This window comes from Saimiri boliviensis, chromosome 3 (assembly GCF_048565385.1).
Source record: "Saimiri boliviensis isolate mSaiBol1 chromosome 3, mSaiBol1.pri, whole genome shotgun sequence".
NCBI lineage: Eukaryota > Metazoa > Chordata > Mammalia > Primates > Cebidae > Saimiri > Saimiri boliviensis.
In genome coordinates this window covers 14,757,894-14,780,541 of record NC_133451.1, presented here as the reverse complement: position 1 = coordinate 14,780,541, position 22,648 = coordinate 14,757,894, and the positions used below count along the sequence as shown (strand labels likewise).

General features: G+C 40.9%; 1 protein-coding gene across 3 annotated transcripts in view; it reads right to left on the bottom strand.

Annotated features, from left to right (window-relative positions):
• The window catches only part of CD38 (CD38 molecule), a 69,637-nt gene extending 53,432 nt beyond the window's left edge, over nt 1–16,205 (bottom strand). The window contains exon 1 of one of the 3 annotated variants that reach the window (XM_074395915.1): nt 15,824–16,205. In XM_074395915.1, coding sequence (XP_074252016.1) covers nt 15,824–16,074 — 251 coding nt within the window. In that variant the 5' untranslated portion in view covers nt 16,075–16,205. The remainder of the gene's footprint in view (nt 1–15,823) is intronic. The other 2 variants (XM_003927453.4, XM_074395916.1) reach the window with 2 other exon arrangements.
• Nucleotides 16,206–22,648: the final 6,443 nt, after the last annotated feature.

Here is a 22,648-nt window from a genome sequence, read left to right as displayed (position 1 = left end):
CAAAAACTGACAAAAAGATAATAGACTACTTAATAAATAGATAATAATAAATGAGTTGTATGGTCATTCAATAGGATACTATGTAGCACTTAAAATTGATGAGCCAGAATTTATATATTAGCATGGGTAAATCTCAAAAGTGATGTCGTTAAAATCACTAAAATATATTTTTAGCTAGAAAAGCAAAGTTCACTCTACAAGACAAAAACACATAGTAAATGCAAATAAAGATTAAACTGAGGTAACATTCCCTCCTTATCAGACTGGTAAAAATAAAAATCAGAAAATTTGAAGATACTCTGTGTAGTATGGATATCGGGAAAGAGGAGTTCTCATTGCCTCAAGAAGATAATTGTCTTGTGAAGAGAAGTTTGACAATGTTTTCAAAATTAAAAGTAGCATATGCTTTAACTTAGCAATTCTACTTCCAGAATTCTATCTTATACACGGATCCACCCATGTATACATACAGAAGGATTTCATTGCAGCATTGTCGATAATGTTGCCAAAGGTTTAAAACAATCTGAATGTTCATAGATACAAGTCCAAAGTATAATAAATTCATAAAATAAAATCTACGTAATTATTAGAATGAAACATAGCTACACTGATCATCAACATACATGGTAGAATGAAAAGAAAGTAAGACACAGAAGAGATACTTTGTGTGGAATAAATATATGGATATATGTGTATATATGCAGAGAATATTTCTAAAAAGATATGAGAAAAACAAGAAGGAGTATTTGCCTCTGAGACAGGAGAAAAGGAAATTGGAGGAAGGATTATTTTAATTTTATTTGTAACATGTTATTTCTTTAAAAACTAGAAACAATATGCAATATTTAACACAAATACGGCAAATTTTTATTGTCTGTTAACTCTATGTGGTGGGCAAATGGGTATTTGTACTACTATTCCATGAACATTTCAGTGTGCTTAAAATGTTAATAATTTAACATTTTCAATTTTAAAAAGGAAAAATTGAGAGGAGATTGACTGAGAAATACTGAAGAAGGCTATGATGATACTGAAGGAGGAAAGGGAGCTCCATCAAGTAGGAAAAATGAAGAAAGCCAAACCTGGGGAAATACAAAGTTACAGTTTTCAGAGGTAAATTGATATGTTCAGATCCTGGGGTTCAAAAGTACCTTTGAAAAAATGTTATATAGAAGTATTAACACATAAAATCACGTCCCCAAAATGTGAATAACTAAATCTTAAATGGCTTTGTGTATGTGTGTGGTTTTAAATCTCTCTCAGTTTCAACAAGGTGTTTTCAGTTCTTCTTTGCCCTTGAAGAATTCCCATGGAGATCTAATTACTGCTAATTTAGACACTGCTACAGACAATTTAACTCATAAACTATCTCTCCTAGGAACCAAGATAATCAATGAAGCAATTTTATCATGAATTTCACAATATTTCATCTATGAAGTGCCAAATTCCCAAATAACTAAAATATTTGCTTGATAGTCATAAGAGAAAATGAACATTTTGACAATATCAAGGCAAATATGGATCGTGGCCAGGGAAAAATATGCCCTGGGAAATTGATAAGGTCTCTTCAGATCAAACTTGGCTAATTGCTTCAAAACATCCAAAGACCAAAAATGTAGAATAAGTGTCTACAATGTGGATGCACCATGTTTGATGCATTCTAGCAGGAAGCACACAAGTGAGCTTAGCAATTTTTAAAAATATTACATAATAGAAAAAAACTTAATTGTATCTATAAGAATACTTATGCTGAGGCTGTCCATTTAAGCAGGTATACATCTTCCTTTTGTGGATCTCCTTGTTAATTTTTTTAAACTGTGATTTTCTCCACTATTTAGAATTCTACTTTGGGGCTTAAGTGATTTTACATTCTTTTCTATATTTCTGTATTTATCTAAATGTTCTACAATGGGCATGTTTTACTTTTATAATTAACAAAAAAGAAGATTTATTAGAGGAAAAAAGAATGTTAGCCTCTTGCTACATTTACTCTTTACATTTCTGACCTCAGTTTTCACCATTATTGGTCTTTAAAAACAAGTTCTTATCATCTCCTTTTTCCAGAATAGACATTTACTGGTAATATTTTGCTGAAAAAAGATAATCTTCTACTCCCTATTAAGATCAAGTATAAAACTCTGTGAATATTACCATTCCTCCCCTTTCAGTCCCTTTCTGTGACACACACACACACACACACACACACACACACAAATTCTTGTTTTCACCTACTATTAAGTTTTTTGTTTTTTTTCTCAGCATCTTACATACATATTTTTCACCACCCCCTTATTTCAGAAAACTGTCTTTGTGGTTTTCTGACCTGATCTACTTCTTCTTCTGCTTTTCTTTTTCTTTCTTTTTCTTTTTTTTTTTTTTTTTTTTTTTTTTTGAGACGGATGGAGTCTTTCTCTGTCACCCAGGCTGGAGTACAATGGCATGATTTCGGCTCACTGCAACCTCCACCTACCAGGCTCAAGTGATTCTCCTGCCTCAGCCTTCTGAGTAGCTGGGATTACAGGTGCCTGCCACATCCAGCTAATTTTTATATTTTTAGCAGACATGGGGTTTTAGCATGTTAGTCAGGCTGGTCTTGAACTCCTGGCCATAGGTGATCCACCCACCTCGGCCTCCCAAAGTGCTGGGATTACAGGGACATGGCCTGACCTGATCTATTTCTAAGAGTTTCCTTTAATGGCAAGAATAATGCCTAGACAATTCTAAATGCACTTAATGCCACAAAAAATTCAACTGATAACCTGTTTAACTGACTCACTTTTTAACTGACTCACTATACTAAATCAACACTACTCATTCCCTCTATAAAAGCAAGTTTTCTGTCTTCTACACAGCTAACAAACTACACTTTTGCACACCCAAGAATTTTTGTTTCTACCTACTTTATTTTTCTATTTATAAACATGTTCCTGTTTGTTGCTTTTACTTATATAATTTAATTAAATTGTGCACAAAATTGAGTAAGTAGAAAAAGAAAAACTTTTTTTCTGTGAAAACTAAGCTTCATGTTTTGGAAAACATCCAGCCCCTACTTCATTTCTGTTTCTGTTTCCCTGGCCAGCAAAACCCCTTTCAAGAGTTGTTCATGTGCAACAGTCTCTAATTCCTCTCTCTTTTAATTTGCTTTTTTTCTTGAATTTGTTTCACATAGGCTTTTATCAATACCACTCCTCCCAAACTGACCTCGTCAAGTCACCAATCCAGCGGTCAATTTCCAGTCTTCACCTTACTTGGCCAATCAGAATCACTTGAACTAGCTGATTATACCCACTCTTTCTGAAATGTTTTCTTCCCTTGTGTCTGTATACACTGTTGACTTCCAAATTTGTTATCTCCAGCCCAGACTTCTCTCCAGGATCCCCATACTCAGCACCAGTCTTCTGGTCAACATCTCCACTAGCCAGGGTTATGTTCCAAGTCCCTCAGTGATGCCTGAAACTGCAGCTAGTACTAAACCCTTTGTATACGTACTGCTTTTTCAATCTGATAACTGAGATGGTTACTAAGCAAGTAGTCATCTCCTTGCTTAGACAAGTAACAGGCAGGTAAAATATGCAGCATGGATATTCTGGACAAAGGGATGATTCACATCCAGGGCAGAAGAGAGCAGGACATCATGAGGTTTCATCATGCTACTCAGAAGAGTGCTCAGTTTAAAACTCATGAGTTGTTTATTTCTGGAATATTCCATTTAATATTTTCAGACCATGACTGGCCATGGGTAAGTGAAAGTGCAGAAAGTGAAACCTTAGATAAGGGAGGGTTACTGAATGTGCAAAGCCGAGCTGCTGCTTCCTTCCCTACTTGCTTCACCGCAGTCTTTCTCTCTCTGATAAATGGAAATTCATTTTTTCAGTACCTCTGCCCCAAAATTTTGGAAGCATTGCTGTTTCTTCTTTTTTCTCACATTCCATATATAAGCCCATAGCAAATCACATGGGATCTACTTTCAAAAGGTGTCCAGAATCCACCCACTTTTCAACATCATCCATTACTATCCAAGCCAAAATCATCTCTTATCTGAATTACTAAAGAGCTTACGAATGGCTTCCAGGCTGATGTCCTTGTCCTGCTACCATCTATTCTCAATGCAGCAGCCAGAGAGATTCTTTAATTAAGGCATTAGAAACTGGTACATAGTATTTTGACTACACATCACTAGTGGGATAAATCCTGTACCCCAAAGACCAAAAGAACCATAGAGAAAACTGATATCAACAGTAGACATTTCATTAGCAATTATATATATATGTGTGTGTGTGTGTGTGTGTGTGTGTGTGTGTGTGTGTGTATGTATGTATATATATATACATACACATGTTATATATAAAACAATTATATACAACCTATATATGGGAAGTGAATACATAATTATATTAATTTCATTGGGAACTAAGATTTTCAGTGTAAAAGAGAAACAAGCATAAAATTAAAATGTCAAATAAAAACTGTGCCCTTTACTTTGAAGTGAAATTATCAATGTGAGCTCATAATTTGTCTCTTTCTCAAAATGGATATATTTTCTAGCATTTGATACCAAAAAGATCAGAAAATTATAAAAACACAATAGTAAGGTAAGCAGCACTACTGGAGAGAGGTCTGGGCTGGAGACATAAATTTTGAAGTCAACAGTGTATACAGACTCAAGGAAAGAAAACGTTTCAGAAAGAGGGGGTGTAACAGCTAGTTCAAGTAATTCTGATTGGCCAAGCTCTCAGTCAACAAATAATAAAGGGATGTAATTGGCCAAACCCAGAAGGTGGGAAATTCTAGAAGATGAATTGCCCAGTCTGCTGAATAAATTAATATGCATTCATAAATGTAGGAGGGAAATGTTTGTAAATTAAAAGAAATTTAAGATACATATCTTTTTAAAGCAATCTGTCAATTTTGATTAGAACAAATCCATTATTGAACTACATTTTAAAGAAAATCATGGAAAATTAAACATATAGTCAATATTGGGTGGCATGAAAAATTACTCAGTTGTGTCAGGTGGGATGATGGCATGATAGCTGTGTTTTTTAATGTTCTTTTTAGAGATACAGATGTAAAGATTTGCAGACTGAAAGATTTAGAGATACAGACTAAAAGATTTACAGACAAAATTATATAAAGCCTGGAATTGGCTTTAAAGTACACTTTTTTTTTTTTTAAATGGGAAACAGGTGAAATAAGAACAGCAGAATGTTAATAGCTGTTGAACTCAGGTAATGGGTAAGTAGGGGTTAATTGTATTATTCACCCTAGTTTTATATATCTTTGAGATTTTCCGTAAGAGAAAGCTCTGAACACACTGGCTGGCTTGCTGCTTTTCAAAGCCTTTGCCCATATCATTCCTTTTACCTAGGATGCTCTCCTCAGGTATTTCTATGCTTTGCTCTCCCTCTTTCCTTAGGTCTTTGCTAAAATGTCGCCTTCCAATAAAGCCTTCTGTTTTAGTAACTTGCTGTTGCTTATAGCAGAATACCTGAAACTGGGTAATTTATTTTAAAAATGAATTGATTCCTTACAGTTATGGATGCTAAGAGGTCCAAGGTTTAGCGGGTACATCTGGTGACAGGCTTCTTGCTTATCAGAACTCTGCAGAGTCTTGAGGCAGGGCAGGGCATCACACGGTGAGGAGGGTGAGCGTGCTAGCCCAAGTCCCTTTTCCTCTCCTTGTAAAGCCTGCAATTTCATTCCAGTGATAACCCATTGATCCATTAAGCCATTAGCATATTAATATGTTACGAGAATACCTAAAATGTGAAAATAAGGCAAAAAGATGGGCAGCAGGTCTTCTCGGAGTCACACTGGGGCACTGTTTGCCAGGTTTACCAAAAATTATTTAATTATCTGGTAAAATATATTCTGTTTGTCTTTTCTATTTACCGTTGATTAATAACTCAAACTTTACGAAGTTAGATGGTAGCTTGGAGATCTTTTCTGTTAAGCATACAAATAATTTCTGTCTCATAAAAAAGAAATCCCCGAAGTTTATGGCTTTTTATTGCCCTGAGAAACATTCATCAGTTTTGTATCTACTCAGTGCCTCAAAATGTTCTTTGGCCTAAGTTTATTGTTTTGCTGATTCCTTCATAAATGAGCAAATAAATCTTTGATGTGTGTTGATTCTGTATGCTATGAAAGCCATGCTCTTACCTTTTTGAAAAATGATTTTGAATTGTGGTGAGCTGGGCAAATTCAGCTCTTATTCTTGCCTATTTACTATTTGAGGCTCTGATTCAATGTGTGTTTACACAGCACACACCTACCCCCTTGCAACAAGGCTGTTCTTCATCAGCAGAGGATGCTTGGATGCACTCCACCTCCCATCAGATTTGTCCAAGCCAAGCAGCCCCAGGCCCTTGACCCTCTTCATCTGGCTCCTCATCCTGTCACCCCTCTGTTTGGGGACCTGAACTCACACATCAGTCATTTTTTTGAACATAAGCTCCTGAGACTGAAAGTGCAGAGAGTGATGATGGGATCCTCCTGGGGGTGGAGAATGTTTTAGGTCTCCCTGTTTATGCTGACAAACAACGTGATTCTAATGCAGAATCACAAGGAAATGTCACCTCTCAGAACAACTCCAACCAACTGGTAGCATCTCCATGGTGCGCTGAGTGAAAGACTCTGAGGCTGAACCAGGCTCATCCAACATGCTCTGAACAATCAGCAATGCCCTCCATGGGCACAGTATTAGGAGTGCCAGGTGCATGCTGCATATTTCCTGACCCAGCTCTAAGAAGTGATTGTTAAAGAGGTGAGATCAAACCACAAAGAACATGTCCTGGCAACTAGGAGAGGACATGGCATTCTGCTGCTTTACATGCAGAGATTCATCATCTTTCCTGAAGTACAAAGACAAGGCTTTGTGGCTCCCTGAAAGGCGGCCAGTGACCCTGCAGCCTCAGGACTCACCTTTGAGGTCTACAGGAAAAGGAGCAGACACTCTGTCCCTGCAAGTGCCCAAGGGGGCTCAACATTAAATAGCACCCAAAGACCACCATGGCAGGCGGAGGGAGAAACCCCGGAAGAAAGGAAAAGCTGTTTCCTGCTTTTTGAAAAATGAGCCCCACATTTTAATTCTGCACTAGGCTCCATAAATTACATAGCCAGCCTGACTATAGCATATCACCAAATTACTTAATCTCTCTCAGGATCCATTTCTCCAACCCTAAGATGTGGATCCTGAGACTTTCCTGCCGGAATTCGGAGAAAGTTTACAAAGAACCAACCCTGTAGTTTCTAGTACATTGCAGGAAACCTGAAAACATTGTTTCTCAATTTTTTTCCCTCCAAAATATCTAAACTGACATTTGCCAGCTGTTTTCAAGAGTTCAAAGACAAAGAGGAAAGGAGGAAGTGCAGAAGCCATGAGTGTTCACTGTGATTTTTAAAAAAAGAAACTTTCTTCAGGCTAAACACCACCACTTCCTGTACCTATTAATTATGGCACCAGAACAAGAGCAAGTGTGTGTCTTGAGCAGTGAGCTCCACCGACATTCCTGTAACGGTGTCCGAAGCAAACCACGAGGCCAAAAGGCACAGAAATAGGTCTCTTCCTCTCCCTTTCCTGCTATCTCTGTTGTCTCCCACTCAGCCTTTTCACCCACTCTGGAGGCTTCCAAATAGCCTTTGCTACCAGAAGATTCTATTCCCTGGCTATATTTTCCCTGCTTTCCTGGTAGCACCCCAAGCCCTCCACAATCAGCTAATTTGCATAAATACTCCACTCCACCCTTCCTTCCATAGGTAACCCAGCCCTATGGTCTCACTTCCTCATTTGTAACCACAGCAACCCCCAGGCTCCACACCCTGGAGGCTTGTTTCACTGTCCCTTCCACATTCAATCTGTCTCAGGTGCACCTAAGATTCTTAGAACAAAAGGTGGGACTGAAGGAAGCCTTCAATCATAACACTACGCACTGAGAAGACACAGGTGAGCATGATGCTTTCCAGTTCTCTAAAGAATCTCACGGTCTCACCAGGGACACTGTTGTTGAGCAAGTGGTCATTCCATCGCTCCAGGGGGAAACCATGCAGAATTCTGTCCTGTGCAAAATGGTCACCCTCATACTCTCTTGTGTGCTGAGAAGATCCAGGTATGGACAGGCCAAGATGAAGTCCATACCCTCTCATCAACAAAATCCTCCCCAAGATCCCTAAATGTTTAAGGGTTTGGTCAATCAACTGGCTGATCTTCCCTGGCAGTAGCATCTTGTCTGGCCCCCAGGATTCTCTCAACAGTGTACTACACACTCTTCAGAGTGCCCTCTTCTTGAAATTCTACCTTTAAAGGAAGACCTGAAATGCTATTTCTTTCATGAAGTGCTTCCTGACTCTGCCCCACCACATGGTACGCTTCTGTATCTCCGTGGCATCATGCTGGCACTCCGCTAACATATTCAGCAATTCATATAGTCTTTCTTGTTTGATAGGGGTACATCTCTTACCTCCCTGCAGAATCTAGCACAGGGCTAATAGCACAGAAGCAACGGCTCCTTTCTCAGTGACCTCTTGGCTGCATACAGGCTTCTTTGTCATTACAGATCATGTGGTGCTGCACTGCTCTGTTCCCAGGTTGGCCCTCCCTGCACCTGCAGGATCCTGGAAATCAATGCTTGTGTTTCTTCCTTTGTGAATCTCCCATGCCTCACTCTAGCACTAGGTGGACTGTTAAGTCTTTGCTAAGAGTTTGCATAAACTGTTAAGTCTTTGCTAAGAGTTTGCATAAATTTGCTATTTTGCACACTTTGTGCTAACAAGTTTTGCTGAGTAAACTCTAAGAAAATCCCACGGTCATTAAAATGAGAGGCATGGGGAAGTAAAAATGGAGAATTGGCTCCTGAGAAATCCTGCCAGAAATTCTGAAGAGGAAGGAAAATTAAAAAAAAAAAAAGAAATTGACATGAACATGAATCAGAAAATGTAGTCATTGTGGGAACAGAAGTGATCATTAGAAGACAAGGTAAGACAGATGAAGGATTTTCTCTAAGTCTCCCACTATTTCTATTTATGTTCAACCAGCATGATGTGGACTCAAGGGAGCTCATTTTAGCAAGCTTCTACTAAGAGACTATAAGGTGATGAGCAATGTGTTAGACAACTGGAGATGCAGAAGTGAATAAAATAGTCCCTCCCCAGGGGGCCCCCAGCTTGTCTTGGGGCAGGGATAAGGAGAGTTAGAAATGCCTGCTCCCATCCCTGAATGCTTGCCTGGACCACCGGCGATCTGCAACTATCATCAATACCCTAAATCACCATCATCCATGGAGAGGGCTGGTTTTCACCAAGGCGAGGAGATTGGTGGAACTAAACTTACACTCTCTGGATATCTTCCTACAGGCCCAGTTTTCCGTACGGGTTGGCTCTCCATTTCCTCCTGCAGGCCCTATCCCATCCCTAACATCACTTGGGTCCTGACTATCACCCAGACACTGGGCTCCCTCCCGCAGTACCAAGATGCTGTCAGGGCTGGCAGTAGGCATATGCTTTGTTGAGTCTTGACCATGTGTCTTCTAGGACTCATGTGCCCAGGGCCATCTTGGTCAGAAGGTAGCTCCTGTGTTTGGCCCTCGAGAGAGGAGAACCAGGGGTAATCTATTCAGGAATATTCTGCATGTAATGTCCCTGGTTCAACTCAAATAATCAGCTTGGTAATGAGAAGAACAAGCTTCAGTACTCTCCTACCCAACTAAAAAACTGGCAAAAAGTGAGGGTGAGAGATTTTTTGAAAATGACAACCAAGGAAAAGGGACAGTGAGGAAGATAAAGTGCTACAACTATAAAGAAATACTCAGGAGCTATTACACAAAGGAAAAATTAACAGTTTCTATGGTCAAGACAGAAAGTGAGGGTTTGGGGAGTAATAGTATGAAATAGTTCACTGGGGAGGTTTATTTATTATGACTTTGTTTATGTTGTATGTTTTTAATACCCTGGCTTAGATACCGTTCATTTAATTCAACTGAATATGTAATGCCTATTATATTTCAGGCACTATTCTAGATGCTAAAGATATATCTCTAAACAAAAGTCCCTAGGCACAAGAAGGCATTCCAGGAGGCATATATTAGATAATTATCATCTTAAATGCTAATTGATAAAAGGTAATAAAATGGAGCACTAAATGTAACAGAAGGACAAAAGACCAACCAGAAGAAAATGAAAACAGAAACGCTACCACATCCAAATGTGAAGGGTAAAGGCTGTCTACAAAATTTTTGTTACTTCCTCCACAAAGGGTTGGAGTTTGCTTCTCCTTCTTTTGAATCTGGGCTGGTCTGGTGATTATTTTAATCTATGGAATCCATGGAAGGGAAGCTGTGCCAGTTGTGGATCTGAAGCTTTGGGAGGGCCTGCCAGGCTCCACTTTTGAAAGTTTAAGAACCTTGAAGAAATTCAATTACACAAGGGAAAGACCATGTGGAGAGACCACATGGATAGAGAGAGGCCCTGTGGCAGCACAGAGAGGCAGGCCCGGCCAGCCCAGCTGAACCCAGGTGCCATCATGGAAGTGGGACATCTTGGACATTCCTGCCAAGATAATTGTGCAGATGCCTGCACCCCCAGCTGACAACAAGTGAAACAGGCCACTCAACTGATCCCAGTCAAACCACAGAATCATGACAGACAATAAATGATTGTTTTAAGTCACTAAATTGTACGGTGGTTGTTTATTATGCAGCAATTGATAACCAAAACTGAAAGTGATACCAAAAATCGAGGTGCTGTGTAACAAAATTAAAATACGTATGTGACAATTAATTTTATGTGTCAGTTGGCCTAGGCCATGGTACCCAGATATTTGGTCAAACACACCTGATTGTGGTGTGATGGTGTTTTTTAGATTTTTAAATCAGGAGACTTGGTGTGAAGCACATTATCCTTCATAATGTGGTGGGCCTCATCCAATCAGTCGAAAGCCTTAAGAGAAAGATGGAAGTCCCAGGAGTAAAAGGGAATTCTTTCAGAGACTGCCTTCAAATGCCAACTACAACATCAACTCTTCCCTGAGTCTCCAGGCTGCTGGCCTGTCCAGCAGATTTGGGGCTTGCCGGCCTCCACAATAATATAAGCCAATTTCTCAAAATCTCTTTCTATTAATATATTTACATTATGTTCTGCAAATTTTGTTTCTCTGGAGACCCTTACTACTATACTGTGGCATTAGTACTAGGACTGTGTGGAAGGCAGGAGTGGAGAGGTATAAAGGAAACTGTTAGTGCAGGCAAGATGGACTTGGGGGAAATTGTTGTTAGCATGAGAAGAAAGGCAGCCCGTATTATGTCCTGGTAGACAGTTTGGTAACACTGCCACCTGTCACAATACAGAGAGTAGAAAATATACTTAATGAACTTGTAGGTTTGGTAAGGAGATTTCCAGGCAGAATGTTGAAAGTGTAAACTCTTACTTCTGTTTTGTTTTGTTCTGTTCTGTTCTGTTTTTTTGAGACAGAGTCTCACTCTCTTGTCCAGGCTGGAGAGCAGTGGTGCAAGCTCAGCTCACTGCAACCTCCTCCTCCCAAATTCAAGCAATTCTCCCACCTCAACCTTTAGAATAGCTGGTATTTTAGGCATATGCCACAACACCCAGCTAATTTTGTATTTTTAGTAGAGACAGGGTTTCAGCCTGTTGGCCAGTCGGGTCTTGTACTCCTGACCTTAAGTGATCTGCCTGCCTCAGCCTCTTAAAGGGCTGGGATTACAGTCATGAGCCACACTGCCTGGCCCAGCTCACTTCTTTTAGCTGTTTCTGATAAGGTACAGAAAGAAAGAGAGAAAAGAATTATTTATTTTTTAAAAGCAGAATCAAGAGCAAACATTTCCATGTGAGGATTTGTTGGGTTTGAAAATAAAACTGTCATTCTTAGTCCTTCAAAGAATATCAAAATAAGAAATAGTCTTAAGGCAATGATCAAGTCCAGGGTGCTGCCAGTAAGACATGTTCACAAGGTCAAGATTTCAGGGGTGTGGTTGTAAGGGTGAGTGTGTGTGTGTGTGTGTGTGCGGGCATGCACATGTTATCCAAAATATATAAAAAGCTCCCATAGAAGAAATAAATAAGCAACTCAATAGAAAGTATCAAGTATCTGGACAGGAAAATTACACACACAAAAAATGACAAACATATACAAGATGCTTAGACTCACTTATACTCAGGGAACAATTAGATGCTCTTTTACTCTTAAGTAAAAAGGTGGAAAATATTCAGCAATGAAGAGATTGTGGGAAAGCATCCCCTTTGATAGACTGATGATGGGAGAGTAAAATGGCACAACTATTTTGGAGGGCATTTGGAATACCTGGAATTTGGAAAAATCATAATTTAAAATATGCATAATTCTCCCCCTTTACTCAGCAATTTCAGCATTAGAAATCTGTCCTACAGGAATACTCCCACATGTACACACAATATATATGTGAAGATTTTCGTTGCATCATGTTTCTCCCAACTAAAGTGAAAATTTCATGAGTGGGAACTTTGTCATTCACTCTTGTGTCCTCAGTAGCTAGATCACTGCCTGGGACACAGTGGGTGCTGAACAGATACCTGCTGGATAAATGAATGGGATTAAAAAGTTGGAAATAAACTAATTTCCTGTCAGTAGAACATGGTTACATCTAGTTCATGAAATACTACAGGCTGTTAAAAGGAATGAGGTAGACTATAAGAACTCACATTGAAAGATCTTCAAGACCAGTGTTAAGTAAAAAACGAGTAATAGGCCGGGTGTGGTGGCTCACACCTGTAATCCCAGCACTTTGGGTGGCTGAAGTGGGTGGATCACTTGAGGTCAGGAGTTTCAGACCAGCCTGGCCAACATGCAGAAACCCCATCTGTACCAAAATACAAAAATTAGCTGGACATGGTAGTAAGTGCCTATAATCCCAGCTACTCAGAAGGCTGAAGCAGGAGAATTGCTTGAACCCGGGAAGCGGAGGTTGCAATGAGCCGAGATCATGCCATTGCACTCCAGCCTGGGCAACAGAGTGAGACCCTGTCTCAAAAAAATTTAAAAAAAGAATAATTGTAAAAAAAAAGTGGAAACAACACAAATTCCATTGTTGGAGGGCTGAGTTACTGCATCATTATTTAAGTAAATAATACTAGGCATTCATTTTAAATGATTGGTCTCGATCTAAACTTAAGATTGTGGGAAAGTATCTGTAATAAATTGTTTTCAAAAAAATAACATTTTGTGCACTTATTACATATTAAGATTATTCCTCTTAATTCTCATAAATTCCCTATGTGGTTGGTATGACATTTAATGCTTCCATGTTAAAGTTGAGAACAGGGTGGCTCAGATAAATTAAGTGATTAGCCCAAGGTCACACAGTGACTGAGCCAAGATTTAAACCCAAGCAGTGTGACTCTAGTATTCATACTCCTAAAGTACCCAAGGATATGTTCTGGTTTAAGCCTGTTGTCTCAACATACTCATTAATCCTATTTTCCTTTTCTTTTTCTTTAAATAGGGACTCACTTTGTAACCCAGGCTGAAGTGTAGTGGCACCACTTCAGCTCACTGCAGCCTCGACTTCCTGGACCCAGCCATCCTCCTGCCTCAGTCCCCCAGGTAGCTGAGACTACAGGTGTGCAGCACCATGCCTGGCTAATTTTTGTATTTTTAGTAGAGATAGTGTTTCACCATATTGCCCAAGCTGGTCTTGAACCCCTGAGCTCAAATGATCCACCTGTCCCAGCCTCCCAAAGCACCAGGATTATATGTTTGAGACACCATGCCAAGATGCTGTTTTCTATTATCATCCTTTCTGTTTCAAAACTCTCTAGACATAATCAGTACATTTTATAGTCAATATAGTCAATTTTATCTTAGGAACATATATAGGCAGTATAGTTTAGTGGCTAAGAGTTCAGTCTCTGTTGCCAGTTTGGGCAATTTATTGAAACTGTACCTCAGTTTGCTTACCTGTAAAATGGGGATATCAATAGTAATTATGCCATATTGTTGTTAAAAGACTAAATGATTTGACAGTTTTAAGTGCCTGGTACATAGTAAAAACCATATTAGTTCTAACCTATTTATATGTACATATATATGTGTGTGTGTGTGTGTGTGTGTGTATATATATATATATATAGAGAGAGAGAGAGAGAGAGAGAGAGAGAGAGAGTATACAGTATGAGATGTTTGGAAAGATGAGTTCATCAAAAAATTAACAGGCTATATATATCCTGTTTACTATTGTTTACTATTTTAACGAGCTTCTGGTTTTAATAAGTATTAATTTGTTAATATTTAGTTGAATATATATGCATACATGCATATGTATATGTTGAACAAAGGTCTGTATGCATATGTGTACAAACACCTATGTTCAATACTGAGCTCGCATCCTGACAAACATAAAAAGCACGAAAAGTCATGTGATTTCTGTGGCATTTTGCTTGCCTTATGGATGTGCTAACGGAGTTATCAGTGTGAATTTACCAAAGATGATTGAACATTAACCAAAAAAAAATTTTTTAACTGCTAAATTAAGATGAAAATAAACATGAGGTTGCTTTGAATTTCACTTCATACTTTATAGGGCAGTCTGAAGAAACGCCTTAACTTCTAGTTTCTCTCTCCATTACGTACCTAATTATGTGCAAACAAAACAACTAATGGGACATTGGGAAATCCAAGAGGTGAAGATTTTTTTTTTTTTTTTTTTTTCAACCAGAACCGTTGAGTATGCCCGGGGAGGCGAGAGAGGCTTTTTCGCTCATTTCCTGGGGTTGTTTAAATGCGGGGTTTTGCAATTGCAAGCACAGAACGTAAAGTAGCAGCTCTGCCTGCATGTCTTCCAGGGATGTTCCGTTTTACATGCAACGAAAATGAGTCCTCCGGGTGAAAGCGAGCCCTGGGAATGAAATCAAAACAGCAGTTCCCTTAAGGAGAGGTTAGTAGCTGGGAAGGCTCATGAGAAACCTGGAAGGTCCCATAGAGTCATGTGGTGGTTTTTTCCAAGGTTTGTACAGATTCACCGCGTTGCTGCGCCTTATCATCTAAGTAATATTCTCGGTTTTCAGAAACTGACGTTATTTTGTTAATTACTTCTCTGGTCACATGTATTTCAGGCCGCGCAGAAAGAGTCGGAGTGCTATTTTACATAAATAAATAAAACTAACTGCCGTGGTTTGACCCTTCCACACCCTCCTCCTTGTCCACAGGCTTTGCAAGCCACGTAACCAAGCGTCCTCTGTAACCGTCTGGGGCACTTTCGGGTCAGAGACAGTGGGCGGAAACCCCAAGAAAAGTTGAAAATGCCAGCGACAAAAAAAAAAAAAAAAAGAAAAAAGAAAAGAAAAGAAAGAAAAGAAAGAGAGAGAGAAAGAAAGAAAAAGAAAGAAAGAAAGAAAGAAAGAAAGAAAGAAAGAAAGAAAGAAAGAAAGAAAAAGAAAGAAAGAAAGAAAAGAAAATGCCAGCGACCCCCTGCGCCTGCGAGTTATTTGTGTCCCCGAAGCGGTGAAGCGGGGCTGAGCGCGCCGAGAGTGGGCTGCAGGCCGGAGAGGGGCTGGGCTCTGGGCACCTCGCCCAGAAGGCCGGCGTCGGTGCCAAGTGTTCACTGGCTACGCAGCAGAGCCACCGAGCAGCGCTCCCTCCGTGGGCACGCTGGGCGCCAAGGCCAGCTGCTCCTGCAAGCGGCCCGCGGAGCCCCAAACCTGGGACTCCCGACTTGGCACCCCCCGGAGGTCTCTCGGCTGACCCTCCTCGGTAGATGCCTGGTTCCAGGCAATCCCGGAGGCTCCCCCGCGCGCGGGGCCCTGCTGTCCCCGCGGTGCCCACCGGTGTGGGCAGACCCACCTCATCTCAGGATGGAGGGTTTGAGTGTAATTGACGCATCGCTCCTGGACGATCTCGGGAAAGCGGTCGGTGGTGCCCCGCCCTCCCCATTGCGAGCGCTGGGACTGCTGGTGCCACCTCGGGACCACCACCGCGACCACCACGACGAGGGTCAGGACCAGGAGGCCGACGCCAAGACAGAGCTGGCCTTTCCTAGAGAGCCGGCAGCAGGGTTTGTCCCCGGACACCGGCCTGAACTCACAGTTGGCCATAGGGCTCCAGGAGGGGTCGGCTGGGCAAAGATGAGACCGGTGGGAGGCTAGGCAGCAGGAGCAGGGCGGGCCGGGTTCTGAAACGGCACCTCCCCTTCTCTTTCACTTGCCTTTTCTCTGTTTCCCTTCCCACCCCCAACCCCTTGCCTCAGAGTTCCGTGGCTGGTTAAACCAATAAGAGTTTAAAAGACTAACAACTATAGGTTCCTGTGCAGTGACCCAACCCCTCCACCTCCAGGGAGAAACAGCCACCTTAATCCTCTGCAGGTGTCCTAAGGCGACGGGCAGTACATCCTTATACTCCCTGCGTTAACTCCCTTCAGCAACGTGAGCCTTGCACTCGCGCCACATTTGCTTCCTGGAAAGAGTGAGGGTGGAGTGCCCGCTTCTATACCTGTGTGCACACAATGCCCTCTGCCTTGAAAAGGGTGTCCTACTTCTCCGTCTTAGCTCTGACAAATGCCTTGTCAACCACCTTCAAAGACTCAAGTCTGACTCCTTCTCTCAAGTGGCATCAGTAGCTAAGCTCTGGGTTCAAATTTCTTTCTTGCTGGATGACATGGGGCAAGTTACTTAACCTCTCTGCTTCAGGTGTAAAGCCAGGATAATAGCAGTACTTACTTCATGGGATTGTTATGAGGATTAAGTGAGTTAATATTTACAACATGTTTAGCACAGTATCTGGCACGTGGCAATCACCCAGTAAATGTAAGTTGTTACTACCAGCTCCATGGAGCTGCTCAGAGATGCAATTTTATAGTGCATGCAATGTGTTTGAAGCAGGGTCTGGCATACAGTAATACTGCACTCTATGTGGGAGTTTAATAAATAATAAAGTGACTTTTCTTGCCTCTTGGTTAAGAGAACATCTGTGACATTCAAGCAGACCTAAGTAATGTGATCAATCAAGTTACCAAACTGCCTTGGGGCAAAATTTGAAAATGGCAGATGCAAAGACTCTGCAGCAGAGAAGCCCTTGGCCTGTTCCAGGAGCAGCAAGGAGGCGAATTGTAGTTAGGCTAGAGAGTTGAGGAAATCAGAACAGAAGTTCAGAAAGTAGCAGGAGGCCAGATCACCCATGGCCCTGTAGGACAGGGTGACTTTTTGGACTGTGCATTTTATTTACTTTTTATCTATTTAATTTAATTTAATTTAATTTAATTTAAAGTTCTAGGACACATGTGCAGGATGTGCAGGTTTGATGCATAGGTAAATAAATGTGTGCCATGGTGGTTTGCTGCACCTATCAATCCATCACTTTGCTACTAAGCCCCACACGTTTTAGCCATTCTTTCTAATGGTCTCCCTCCCTCCACTTGCCCCAACAGGCCCCAGTATGTGTTGTTCCCCTCCCTGTGTCCACGTGTTCTCTTATCCTTCAACTGCCACTTAGAAGTGAGAACATGTAGTGTTTGGTTTTCTGTCCCTGTGTTAGTTTGAAGGATGATGACTTCCAGTTCCATCCATGTTCCTCCAAAGGACATGATCTCGTTCCTTTTTGTGGCTGCACAGTATTCCCTGGTGTATATGTACCACACTTTGTTTATCTAGTCTGTCATTGATGAGCATTTGGGTTGATTCCATGTCATTGCTATTGTGAATAGTGCTACGATGAACATATGCATCACGTATCTTTATAATAGAATGATTTATATTCCTTTGGGCATATACCCAGTAATGGGATTGCTGGGTCAAACGATATTTTTGGTTCTAGTTCTTTGAGGAATCCCCACACTGTCTTCCACAATGGTTGAACTAATTTACATTCCCACAAACAGTGTAAGTGTTCCTATTTCTCCACAGCCTCACCAGGATCTGTTGACTTTTTAATAATTGCCATTCTGACTGACATGAGATAGTATCTCATTGTGGTTTTGGTTTGCATATTTCTAATCATCAGTGATGTTGAGCTTTTTTCCACATGTTTGTTGGCCATATAAATGTCTTCTTTTGAGAAATGTCTGTTCATGTCCATTGCCCACATTTTAATGGGGTCATTTATTTCTTTCTTATAAATTAGTTTAAGTTCCTTGAAGATTCTGGATATTAGACCTTTGTCAAATGGATAGATGTGAAAATTCTCATTTTGTAGATTGTCTGTTCACTCTGATGATAGTTTCTTTTGCTGTGCAGAAGTTCCTGAGTTTAATTAGATCCCATTTGTCATTTTTGTTTCTATTGTAATTGCTTTTGACATTTTCATTATGAAATCTTTGCCCATACCTATGTCCTGAATGGTATTGCTTAGATTTTCTTCTAGGATTTTTATAGTTTCGGGTTTTACATTTAAATCTTCAATCCATCTTGAGTTAATTTCTGAATAAGGTGTAAGGAAGGGATCCAATTTCAATTTTCTGCATATGGCTAAGCCAGTTTTCCCAGCACCATTTATTAAATAGGAAATCCTTTCCCCACTGCTTGTTTTCGTCAGGTGTGTCAAAGATCAAATGGTTGTAGATGTGAGGTATTGTTTCTGAGATCTCTGTTCTGTTTCATTGGTCTATGTGTCTGTATTTGTATTTTATTTTTAATCCATTCATGTATATTTTATTTTTAACCCATTCAAGGTCACCAAAAGGCTTGATCTGGCATATTATTTTAAAGGCTCAATCTGGCATTGGTATTGAGAATAAACTGTAGGAGGATAAGGAGGGAGAACAGCTAGTAGCAGTAACACAGATGGCAAAGGAAAAAAAAGATGGATTCTGAATATAGTTTGAAGGTAGCAGCAGCAGGATTTGCTGATGAATTGGATGTAGTATTTGCAAGAAAGAGATGAGTCAAAGATGATGCCAAGATTTTTTATATGTGTAACTGACCAAAGGAAATAACTCACTGCAATATAGAGCTATGGGAAAACAGGAGGTAAAGTAGATTTGGTCTTGGGAAGAGGAATAAATCAAGAATTCTGTTTTTGATGTGCTAAGTTTGAGAAGTCTATTAGCCCCAAACAGGAGGCATCAAGTAGCCACTTGGGTATAAGCATCTGGAGTTTGGGCAAGGTATTAATGCTGGGGACAATAATAAGGGAGGCTTTAGCTTTGGACAGTTTTTAAAGCCAAGAGGATACATAAGATCCTGTGAAGAGTGTATGCAGAGACAGAAGAAGAGTTTCAGAGTGTCAGCCATGAGCCAGTCCTCTAGCAGAGGCCAGAAAAATGAGAGAGCCTCAGCAAAGAGAACTGGGGAGGGTGACCCCTGAGGCAAGAGAAAGGATACCCTGAAAGTTATTAATGATATTGACAAGAGGAATCATTTTAGAGGAACGATGAGGACAAAGCCCACTTACAGCAGGTTCAGGAGACTATGTGAGAAGAGAGATGGTATCAGTAAGTTAGCTGGGGTTTGTGTGTGTGGAGAGTTTTTCCGTAAAACGGAATAGAGAAATAAAGCCATAGCTAGATGATGCTGGGCAGTCAGGAGAGAGTATTTTGTTCTGAGGTGAGATGATCACAGTGTGTTTGTAGGATGCTGGGATGAACAAGTAGGCCAGCAACAATTGACAATGCACCAGTAATTTCCCTCAATGTGCTGAGCTCAAGAGACCCTCCTGCCTTGGTCTCCCGAGTAGCTGGGTCTACAGGTGTGCACCACTGTGGGCCTGGCCAGTTTTTTGTATTTATTTGCTTATTTATTTTGTAGCGACAGGGTTTTGACATGTTGCCCAGGCTGGTCTCGAACTTCTGGACTCATATATTGGTGAGAGGTATCCAAAGCATAGGTGAGAGTGCGGGTAGGAGCTCCATCACCTCACAGAAGAAAGATGAAAAACATAGCTCTCGGGGTTGGGAGGTTCATGGATTTGGTAATGATGACATATGGATGTCCTTTTCTGCTGCTTCTCAGTGAAATGAAAAAAAAAGGTCATCTTCTGAGAGTGGGTGGGGTGCTGGTAGACCTGGAAGGAGGACAGGAGAGCAAATGGACTGTGGGTTCTCAGGGTGTCGTCAAGTGGTCAGGAATTTTTTTAAAAGGTCAGTTAGTACGTTGTGTTCTTTCCCCAGCCACTCCCCGCTGCTTAAATAAAGGGTGAAAGTGAGAAGAGCTGGATTTGCCAGGGTTGAAGTTTGATACGTGTACTTGTGTTCTAGGATTGCCATAATAAAGTGCTATAACTGGGTGGCTTAAACAACAGAAATACATCGTCTCACAGGTCTGGAGGCTGGAAGTCCAAAATCAAGGTGTCGTCAGACTGATTTCCTCTGAGGCCTCTCCCCTTGGCTTGTAAGGGCTGTCTTCTCACTCTGTCTTCACATGGTCTTCCCTTGGAACTCCTGTGTGTCCAATTTTCCTCTTTTTATAAGAACACTAGTCATACTGAATTTGGGCTCACTTTAATGACCGCATTTTAACTTAATTATCTCTTTAAAGCTATTACCCTGTCTTCAAATGCAGTCATATTCTAAAGTCCTGAGGGTTAGGATTTCAACATATGAATTTGGGGGGTACACCATTCAGTCTCTAACACCAATAAGTATAATGCAGAAAAAAAATCAAGGAAGTATAAACTTTAAGCAAAGATGGGTTTTGTTTTGGGTTTTGTGGGTTGCTTTGTTTCTGTTTTTTGTTCCTTGTTCTTTGGTGTTTTGTCTTGTTTTGTTGTTTTGGGGGGGGGATTTTGGGACAGGATATTGCCCTGTCACCCAGGCTCTGGAGGCAGTGCTGAGATCATGGCTCACGGCAGCCTCAACCTCCTGGGCTCAAGCGATCCTACTGCCTCATTCCCCCGAGTAGCTGGGACTACAGGTGTGCACCACTACACCTGGATAACTTTTTGTATTTTTTCATAGAGATGGGGTTTCACCATGTTGTCTAGGCTGATTTCAAACTCCTGGATTCTCTCAAGGATGGGATTTTAATAATAATCTAGTCCCACAGAAACTGAAGTGAGGGCAAAAGGAGGGTGAGAGATCACAAAAAGATGAGAGAGCGCATGGCTGGGGTCCTGAAGGGACAAAAGAGTTGTTACAAGAAGATAACATTTGCACTTGAGTGCTTTCATAGGCAATGCAGACTCACTCTGTCCAAAACTGAACTGTTGATCTTTCTCTGTCAAACCAGTTCCTCTTCTGGTCTTTGGCATTTCCATGAAAAGAGCCAACATCTCCCGCAGTTACTCAAGCTAGGAATTTCAGTCTTTGACTCTTCCCCTCATTCCACATATCCACATGGACGTTGGCTCCTACTGCCTGCAAATTATTCATTAAATAACCATTTTCTTCATCTCCACTATCACCAACTTAGTCCAAGAGAAAGTTCACCTCCTCTCTCACTCAGGAAGAGCTTCCCCACCACTCTCCCCAATCCACACTTTCCACCTTCCTCCATGTATTGTCTACACCACAGCCAGCCTGGTGGGTTTTTTTTTTTTTTCCAAGCTACCCTTTTTAAAGACATAACTTTTACAATGTAATTCTGATTTCCCCCCCTCTTGCTCTGGATACGGCAAGTAGCCTGTTAGTCAGCCTGTGTCTGCTTCTTCAGCCACCATGAGAACCTCTGTCCCCAGCTACTCCTGTGCTTCTCCACTCTTGCTGGCCTTCTCTCTGCCCCCAACCAGCCCAAGCTCTCCTCTTCCTATGGGCCTTCACAGATGTCATGCCCTCACCCTGCTGACTCCTATTGCCCCTTCATGTCTCAGCTCTAATGCGACATCCTCAGGAAGCCTTTTCTAACCTCACTCAGCTCCCAAGCTAGGGGTATCTGCAAGTTGTTGTACACGCTTCTCGCTGAATAACCATAGACGCCAGCAGATCTCCTGAGACAATGCCTATCTCAGAGGCGCTGGTCTAGACCACCTAGCCCAGGAACACATACTCTGAGAATTTCTTTGACATGTTTCCTCCTCAGGAGACCAGAAGTTTACACAAGGCTAGGTTGGCAGCAATTGAAATTTATTCTCTTAGTACCCTGGAATCAAGTTGATGTCTATAAATGCTGGCTGAACAAACCAGTTTGTGAATAACTCAGAAATGTGGGTTTTGCCTCTGGATTCATTTCTGTCATTTCTGATCTTGCTGGTTCCCTGCCTTCTTCTTCTCCCTTGTTCTGGGCATGTGCTTTCTTTCATGAGGCCTATAGGCCTATAGTGCAAAGTTAAAAATCAGTTATCATGCAGGAAGGTTTACTACCTGTTCTTTACAGAACTGAACTTTATAGTTCAGCTTCCCATCTTGCGAAATTTGTAGCTTTCCAGCTTGTGAAATGAAACACCTAAGACCTGCCATAAAACACACCCCTTCAAAAAGGCTATTTGTTTCTGACAATAAGTATGATAAACACACATGGAATAAATATCAAATAGATTAAAGTGCTAGATTCAGAAAACAATTATTTCTTCTTCCCTGAACTCCTCTCTTCTCATTTTAAGGAACAAGCAGTATACACACACACACACACACACACACACACACACACACACACAGAGAGAGAGAGAGAGAGAGAGAGAGAGAGAGAGAGAGAGAGAGATCTTCATTGTTTCATAAAAATTATAGCATCAGATATACCCTGTTGTGTACCTGGCTTTCTTCACATAGTAACGTATGTTGAAAACATTAAATATCAGCACATGTTG